This window comes from Poromitra crassiceps (assembly GCF_964638095.1).
Source record: "Poromitra crassiceps genome assembly, chromosome: 16".
In the NCBI taxonomy this organism is placed as follows: domain Eukaryota; kingdom Metazoa; phylum Chordata; class Actinopteri; order Beryciformes; family Melamphaidae; genus Poromitra; species Poromitra crassiceps.
This window is the reverse complement of record NC_139645.1, coordinates 18,668,786-18,677,315: the sequence shown is the minus strand read 5'-3', so window position 1 is coordinate 18,677,315 and position 8,530 is coordinate 18,668,786. Positions and strand designations below refer to the sequence as shown.

General features: G+C 42.6%; 1 protein-coding gene and 1 long non-coding RNA gene across 2 annotated transcripts; one reads left to right on the top strand and one right to left on the bottom strand.

The window, feature by feature from the left end:
- The first annotated feature begins 1,008 nt into the window (after window positions 1–1,008).
- Window positions 1,009–5,717, top strand: LOC310791050 (proline-rich protein 14-like). Its single transcript, XM_083652766.1, has 5 exons — window positions 1,009–1,157; window positions 2,460–2,607; window positions 2,985–3,094; window positions 3,878–3,946; window positions 4,287–5,717. The coding sequence occupies exons 1-5, from the start codon at window positions 1,120–1,122 to the stop codon at window positions 4,582–4,584; spliced, it is 663 nt and encodes a 220-aa protein (XP_083508892.1). The 5' UTR covers window positions 1,009–1,119; the 3' UTR covers window positions 4,585–5,717.
- Window positions 5,718–5,824: 107 nt separating this feature from the next.
- Window positions 5,825–8,083, bottom strand: LOC310791051. The gene is made up of 2 exons (XR_014553417.1): window positions 7,623–8,083; window positions 5,825–6,830 (listed from the first exon to the last, which is right to left on the bottom strand). It is a non-coding gene; the product is annotated as an uncharacterized lncRNA (long non-coding RNA).
- Window positions 8,084–8,530: the final 447 nt, after the last annotated feature.

The window sequence follows — 8,530 nt, the reverse complement described above, 5'->3', positions numbered from 1 at the left end:
ACATCCAGAGATTTAATTAGCTCTCGGTTTGTTCACAGGGGTGATAGCTGGAAAACAGAACTGAACCAGCCATCTAAGAGGCCAAAAAAGGATTGCACGAAATCTGTCAAATCTTCTGGGTCGGGTCGTGCACAAGTGACAAAGAGAAGTATGGATACATTTAACAAGGCCGTGAAAGAAAGGCAGTCAAAAGAAGACAAAGATGAAATCTCAGAAGCGTCTGTGCATTTAGAAATGACCCCAGTGGAAAATAATCAGAAACCTGTTCCTTCACCCTGTCAACCTTCTACAGACTGTTTTGTCACCACAAGAAATCATAGGAAAGGAAGGACTACTGCCTCTCTGGCAGATGAGGTGTTTCCCAGCGATGCTGAAGCAACTAACCTTAGTCACGACACAACTATTGATGAAGCAAGAGAAGAGCTTGATGAGGATTCATGTACACACAGGGTCAGGAAGAGGGTGAAAAGTAGGCCAAGCAGAGCAGATAAGCAAAGGAGACAGTGCAGGGTTTTGCGTAGTAAGGCACATTCAGATGAAGAGGAGATGAACTCCATCACGAAGGAGGAGCTCGACTTGGCCAGTGCTGCAGGACCGTGCTCTACAGAAAAGCACGACCTTTCAAGCCGCCTGTTACGCAGCTACTCGTGCCCAGAGATCCCCTCCCTCCTCCACCACGACGCGCCCTGGACTTCCCCCCTGCACTCACTGCAGCACGGCAGGATCCACGCGCCGTACCAGCACCAGACTCCCCACGTTCCTCCCGTCCGTCCTGCCCACACGTCGCCCAGACGGGCTCGCCGACACACCGTCTGCAGTGTGGAAGTGAAGCGGGAGATCGCCCACCTGTGCCTTCGTAAGGAGGTGTACCCGTCCAGAAGATCCGCTCCTCCCTATGGCGGCATCAGCCAACTTTCTCCCAGCACTTCCCTCTCAGCTCTGGCCTCCTGTTTTATTTCAAGCCCCTTGGCTTTCCTCTCCAAGAAGCTGGAGAACAGAGGAGCCGCCGGCAGCAGCACTTGCGGTCACGTTTCCTCTCCTTCCTCCTCTGGCGTTTTCCCCTCTTCCACATCTCCATCCAGCTCCTCCTCATGGCACCTTCCTTGTTTCCTTCCAAGAATGGACACCTCTGCTGCCGCTGGGTCCTCCACCTGCAGGTAACAGACTTGTGTACTTGTTTTATCTCTAATAAGACACAGGGCTTAAAATTCGGCGAGGGGTTGCGGGAATCCTGCACATTTTCCAGAATTCCCGCATATTTTCAATTTATAAAGGGGGAGTAATCCCGCAATGGTTTGTGTGGACCGATCTGTGTTTGTGCGGAACGTTGCTGCATTCACTGGCTGGACGCGGTTACATGGGTGGACCAAATCTCACTTCCTTGGCCAGTTGACAACAAACATTAGCACGCTAGCTCTGTCTGCTCAGTCCTCTCTCGACATCAACGCTCCTCTGCTGGTTTCTCGGTTGCTTGCAAACGTGTTGGATCGCTGGCTAAAGCTTAGGACATACTCCAGGAAGGCAGCGTGAGGCGGAGCTCCGCAAACCGGGAGCGCACTCCCCACTCGGGTCGAGGTGTTCATAGTCAGAGTGCTGCTCAGAGCACCGCTGTTTACATAGTACAGTGAATGGCCCATGATAAAGTCAATGAAACGCAATTAAAAGTAAATAGAATTCCATTATGATCAGTACACTGCGGTTTCACTCTCAAACGATTGTATCAGCACATGAATAGAATCGCCAATCCTGTTTTTATTGAATGTGAATAGGCCTAGATCTGTCTCAACACAGCAGATTACTTGAAATTGCTAAAAACTTAACAGTTAGAAATCATCAAAGTTTACCACATGGCTCAGTGTAGTGTACTACTTCTTCATTTCATTTATCTTCCTGTCTCTCCCATGGATCTATACGAGGGATCAGCCGAGCAGCATTTTGGTAAACAAACCGTGGGTGGCAACGGCAATGGAACCCTATGGAGTCCAAGTGGCGCGAGGCTTGAATGTCTTTACTCTAGCCGGCCAACTCTGTTTACATTTTAAAAACTGCAACTGTTCACACAACTTTAACACGACATGCATATATTATACATCAAACTCTTGAGCTACTTCTGCTCTCACCCAGAATGTCAAAATATAAGCGATGTGATGTATAGTTTTTGAGATATTAACGTTTGTTTGGCACAACTCCTACTATTAACTGCCGCGGGGTTCCGCATTTCTGGGTGTCAAGTGACGTCACGCTGATTCGTCCTATAGGACAATGTAAAACACATACTGTAGTTGAACACGGGTTAGTGTCTTGCCCCAAAGTCTATAAATCCCCCCCAAAATGTATTAATCCCCCCTATCTGACGAACATAAGGGGGGAATTCCCCCTAGTTTGCAAAGTGAATTTTAAGCCCTGAGACATTTCATGATGTGCCAATGCTGTACTGAATGTGGATTTGTCTCCTTCAGTGCGATTCCCTTGGAGTGTGAGATCGAGACAAGACAGCAGAGCGAGGAGGAGGAGGAGGAATATGGCGAGGACACAAGTTGCTCCAGTCAGGAGTTTGAGTATGCAAGATTGAGAGAGGAAAACGCTCTGTCTGATTCTGAAATCAAGGTATAAATGAATTGAGATGAGTGTGATGACATCTCTTGTGCATGTTGGTGCTATTTCACGAATCTGAAGAGTACACAATTGGTCATTATATTTTGCAGGATGGGAGGGCATGCATAAAGTTAGATTATATGATGGAACGTTTCTATTTTTATTAAAGCATCGCATAAAAGCATGATACCTTTTAGGACAGACTTTACTGTCATTCTAGCTACTTTTGTGCTGCTGACAGCCTTCTGCTGTGCTTCAGACTGAGCCTAATCATCATTGTACCATAATTAGAGTAAAAAACGCCCTCTCTGTTATTACTGCCATTATTATTTAAACCTTTGAAACAACATAGGCCTGGTGATATTCAATCTCTTTCCTCATCGTCACAGGTGGGGCAGAAGCATGAGGAGCGAGGGAAAGTGTCGTCCATTAGAATTCGCAAAACCTTACCAAAACCACAGACCAATCTCACCCCCATGGGCCTGCCCAGACCCATCAGGTATGTACTGTATAGTGTGTAAACACTTGCTACTGAAATGTGTGTATTGTTGTGGTGGTGATTTGGACTACTGTCGTCCTTTTTTGATGGTGCTTTTTTCCCCTCATTACTTTTCAATGGCAAAGGATGTTCTCTGTAGGATTGAAAGTAGTAGAGATGAAAATGTTCAATCTTAAAGCGAAAGACTAGTGTGCTTCAAATGGGTTTTCAATTTTGTTGCGTTAACGGAAAATCCCAACTCATAATCGTGCTCATTTCGCTTCGCAACCAAGTTACCGTAACTACTTTTTACGAACTATATTGCTTGGCAGAAGAATATCCTTTTCTATCCTTTTTTTTTTATTAGAATTGATTAGAATGGCAAGATTTATTGAGCATTTGTGTTGTCTGTTTATTACTATGATGTGTTACTGCCATTTTATAAAATCATTAAGGAACCTCAACACAGCACTTCAAGAGATTTGTTTCTGTATAATTAGGCAAGAGGACTTTCAGCAATAACACATCTTAGCTCTTTTAAAATCACTCTTTACATCCTGATGTAGCCGATTTCTGCAGGGTCACGCTTTATCATTGGAATTGAATTGAATGCAGACTAACAGATAATACAAAATGCAAATGTCTGCCTCACAAAATTAGGTGAACAAAGTCGGCCAGTCAGCACTGGGCACTGATCTACGATTTAAAGTGAAAGCATGTCAATATCAGTGTACACCATGTTGTCCATTGATTGGTGTTCCTGAATGATTTCCTCACTGATTACTATGGGGTTTTATTTCACAGGCTGAAGAAGAAGGAGTTCAGTTTGGAAGAAATTTACACCAATAAGAACTTCACCAAGCCCCCTGAAAGGTAACGTAAACATTACACACCTTCTTTCAAACAAGGTAAATGAGTGGGGGTGAGGTATCTGTGGCAACAGGGATTGATTTTGCATAAGTTGGTGCATTGCGTCCTCATGCAGATTGTTCCCAGGTTTAGGTGCCTGATTGCAAATTCTGGATCAGCTCTCGTGAACAATCAAACCAGTTTTATCTGTAGATTTATGCTACGCTTCTGTACAAATAGAGTTAAATCTTCCTTAATATAAGTTGGGGCCAAGCCATTTATTGCTTTGAATTGAAAGTAATAAATCATGATGTTTTAACCCGCTCAACCATTAATTTGAGTTGTCTTCCGTCTCGTACTTCAGTCGGCTGGAGACCGTGTTTGAGATGCCGCTCAGTCGCCGGAACGGTTCTCAGTCCCTGTTTGGCCTGAAGCGCGTCAAGCGTTTGTTGGAGTTCCCGGAGGTGGGCGTGGTCAGAAAACCAAAGAAGCCACTTGTCGGTGCGGGGAAGGCGGGGCTTTCCACTTCCAGGCCGAGGCGAGGGTGCTTCCACAACCCGAAAGACGAACCGTCCCTCAGCGTGCAGGAGCTGGACACTCTGCTCTGTGCCAAACTCAATCAACTGGATTTGTGGGTATCGTTTGATCAGAAAGACAGTTGACAGATGCCTATCAAAGGGTGACTTTGTCTTACAGACAAAGACAAAAAAAAGCCTACCACAAAGAGATAAGAACACTTAACCTATGTTTTTTTTTCTCCTTTATATTTTTTGTTTTTTTGTTGGGTTTTTGGTCAACTGTTGCTCTTCTTTGGCCTACTGTACAGCATGAAGATTCGTCGTATCGTGTGAATCTTCCAGTATTTTCTAACAGTCTGGTTATTAGTGTTGTGACAAAATTATTACTGAAGAATTATATTTCATCGTTTAGAATTTGTAGCCTACAAGTTAAAAGAATAATACATCGTACACCGTAAATGTATTGGTTCATAGAAGTTGTTTATACATGTAAGTATTTGCTAAAAATGTATTATAAACTGCTACTGCATTCTTTTTTGCGCTTAAAACTCAACCGTCCAACTTGTGGCCGGCCATCCTTCCCTCACATCTGGAATAAGTAGCCATCTTTGCTTTAAACACACAGTGTCATAGGAAGATGTTTTTTCTCACAATGCCTCACAATTCTTACAATGACATTGTGCTTTCTAAAATAATAATTCGGAACGCTTTACACCCATCCGACCGCTTTTGCACAAAATAAAAGTAACATGTTAGGATTCTGACGTCGCAGCTTCGATATTATTTTCCAAAGGCAGCTATTTCCCTCCCTAAGAAGTTATATGAACTTTTCAAACATGCCAAGAAGAGATTTTTGTGTTTATCCACAGCAACTGATTTCCCGGCCACAGCTGAGCCCCGAGTCTTTTCAGTCCATGAGTCGTATTTAGGTACAATGTATCTGCCAGTGTCTCCAAGTAACACAGGAAATTAAATATAAGTCGTTTTATTCAGCTCAGGGCAAACTGATCAATTTTTGTATCAACCATTTTACAGCTGAAGAGGTTTTTGCTGTCATTCTGTCCATACCGGAGTGTTCAGATGCCACTGTTGGTTCGCTAATCTCGTGTCATTTTTATAACCTGTGACAGGCTGAGTTTCTCTGGATCATTATTTTTGTGGTATTTATATTTGTTTTGCAAAATGTAACCTGTTGAATTGATAAACTACCTGTTTGATTTTGTCATGCCTTTACCTACGGTAATTTGAATACGATTGCCTTAACTGTAAGGTTTGCTGTTTAAATAGATGTTTTGTATATTCTGTATATCGTCTGCAGCTTTGTAACAATCTCGTTACCATTTGAATGAGGGCATGTGAAGAGCTTCAGACAACTCAAAGCACAAACATGTTTGTCATTTTTATTACAAAATGTTTCATGTGTTTATATGTGTGAATATAAAATGCAGCATATGACATGAATAAAGCTAATAAATGAATAAAGCTAATATGCTAACAATGCAATTACACAGAGAACATGTAACATGTTGACAAAACAAGGGCAGCATCTCACGATGTTGACTGAAGAAGCACTGCCAAGATTTTATAACATCTTTATTTTACTTACATTAAAGACCCAATCCTTAACGATACATTTATTTTTACTCAATTGTTTCATTCACAGATTTACTCATTTATTCCTTTTTGTATTCTCTGCAGTTGCATTATACAAGAAAGGCTAGATCAAATTTCAGTGGCATTGAGAGGGGAATGTTAAGGATTGGGCCTTTACTGTGACAGCTGCTTATAATCTTTAATATATAATGTAAATGTAACTTTGTAACTGTCAAAGTTTGTTGTAGAGTCATGCCCCAAACTAGTTTATGCTGGATTTTATATGGTCATTTAGTGTTGGAATTGTCCACATGTTCATATATCGTCCAATAAATATTACAGTATAAAAAAAAGTTACAAAGCCCCCCCCCCATCAAGTTCTTGAGTAGTTGTCTCTGTTCAGTGTGAAAAGTTATAAGATGAGGAATGTTAAAGAGGAAGTAGAAAATGTAAACTGAGTCAGCAGTCATTTGATCGCTAGGTGATACTAAAACACAGCAGTCTTCCTGTGTTTTGTGCGGTGACCAGTTTCTTCGGATCTCAGTCCGTAACTTTGGTATAGTTATAAGCAATCCATCCAAATCCAGATGTTCGCTTGGAACCAGTCTGGTTGTCCAAAGTGCAGATAGAGTTCATCAGTCTATCAGAGTGAGGAGGTATGAAACCAGTGCCATCAATACCGGGATTAAGACCAGAAGAGCCAACCACGACACGATGGAAATGATGCCACATTTTTTTGCCCGAAGGGAATATTTCTGGGCTTCCTCTGCCTTTCCTTGTGCCTCACGCTCACGGGCCTGTTGCAGTAAAGACAAGAGGTTTTCAATTAGAGTTTAGCAAAAATCAACTCTTGCTGTCTATGACAACTAAGTGAAGCAGTCCAGATTTAGGACTTTGAAGGATAGCATTTAAAGCTGCACTAGGCAAGATTTTATGAAAAAATAAATAATAATAATCATGTTATCAGACACAAAGTGGAGCTACAATAGAGAAGATCGTTCCATCCCCACTAACTGAGACTCCATGGATTCATCTGATTTGCCAAAATGACATATCTAATACACTTCTCCACCAGTTTGTGACGAATCAGAACTTTGGAGTGAAATCCAAACTCTCCTAAACATGAGCTGCTGGGTGTGTTTTTTTTAATTACAGGCACAAAGACCACACATAACAGACAATACAACAATGTGATAGCACAATACATCCCCACACAAACAAAAGAAAAGAAAGACAAAAACTAGAAATAAAATGACCAAAAATATACAAAAAAGCAAATAGAAATAGAATGATGAAATACAGTTCAGTTTGGTAGGATCCCCTCAACAACAATTAGTTTGTCCCACTCTTCACTGGAGCAGACCCTCTCCCACTTCATGCTGTGCTACTGAGCACCAATTGTGCATCTGCCCATAGACACAATCTCCTCCAAAATAAATTGGCTTCTCAGTTTTTTAAGGAAACTTAAATTCAAGTCTGTTTGGGATCGAGCTTAAAAAAAAAAGTACAACTGTATTCACTATCTGGAGTTTTCAAACCTTTGACTTCTGAGGTGTGACAGAAAGCAAAGAGCCAGATGATAAAAATACCTTGACTGAATTGATCAGAGCCACAATCCCAATGCAGGAGATGCCACAGATGATGCTGCTGATGGCCAGTTTCCTGTGGTGCTTGTCCTCGCAGCAGGAGGCAGCAGTCTGCCCGCAGCAGGAGGCGGCGGTCTGCCCGCAGCAGGTGCTCACTTGGATGCAAGTGTCCCCATTTTGCACATCCGCCTTTTCACTGGAGCCCGCAACAGTGTTCAGTGGGCTTTCCTCATCCGCTGTCTGAGACATTTCTGTGAAGAAAAAGCAGAAGAGGTGTTGTGAGAAAACAAATTGGAAAATGTGTTTTCATGACCTGTATCTTGAAATCCTCTCCAGTGAAACACACTTGATACAAATGACGAGTTCATGCATAATGCCCTTGACAGTATTGCTTTTTTCAACCAATTGGGAGCCTGAAGGACCTTCCCCCACACACACTTTTAAGGAGGGACACAGAAACCAGTTCGATTTGAACCTGGTGAAGGGCTGCTGAGGAACACCTGAGGGTCCAGCTGTGTAGTGGACGCCTTTGTCTACTTTAGAATAACTAGTGCAGTGCCCGTTCAAAACATGCCTGTCCGGAACACGCCGATTGCTGCTTGCAGCTTTCTCGAGAACTGCGCATGACGGTTCAATATGTGCATGTCCGAATGGGGTGATTGCTGCTTACAGCTTTCTCAAGAACCGCTTATCCAAACAACTTCACATTCGACACTGCACTTCCTTGGTCCCCAGCAACACACCCGCCAAATGTGAAATCGAATGGATGAACTGTTCTCGAGATATGCGAAGTAGCCTACACACATAATTCACTCACTCTCACACACATGCACACATATTCCTGCAATTGAACTGTAGAAGCAATTTACGGCCTTTCATTGGTTGATTCTGCCAATCAAATGTGTATGCAT

What these genes read in the sequence shown, in the direction of transcription:
- LOC310791050 (XM_083652766.1), top strand. Translation starts at nt 1,120, where the DNA reads ATGGACACCTCTGCTGCCGCTGGGTCCTCCACCTGCAG. An exon ending in GCTGGGTCCTCCACCTGCAG is followed by an intron (nt 1,158 to 2,459) that starts GTAACAGACTTG and finishes TGTCTCCTTCAG; the next exon opens with TGCGATTCCCTTGGAGTGTG. An exon ending in GGCCTGCCCAGACCCATCAG is followed by an intron (nt 3,095 to 3,877) that starts GTATGTACTGTA and finishes TTTATTTCACAG; the next exon opens with GCTGAAGAAGAAGGAGTTCA.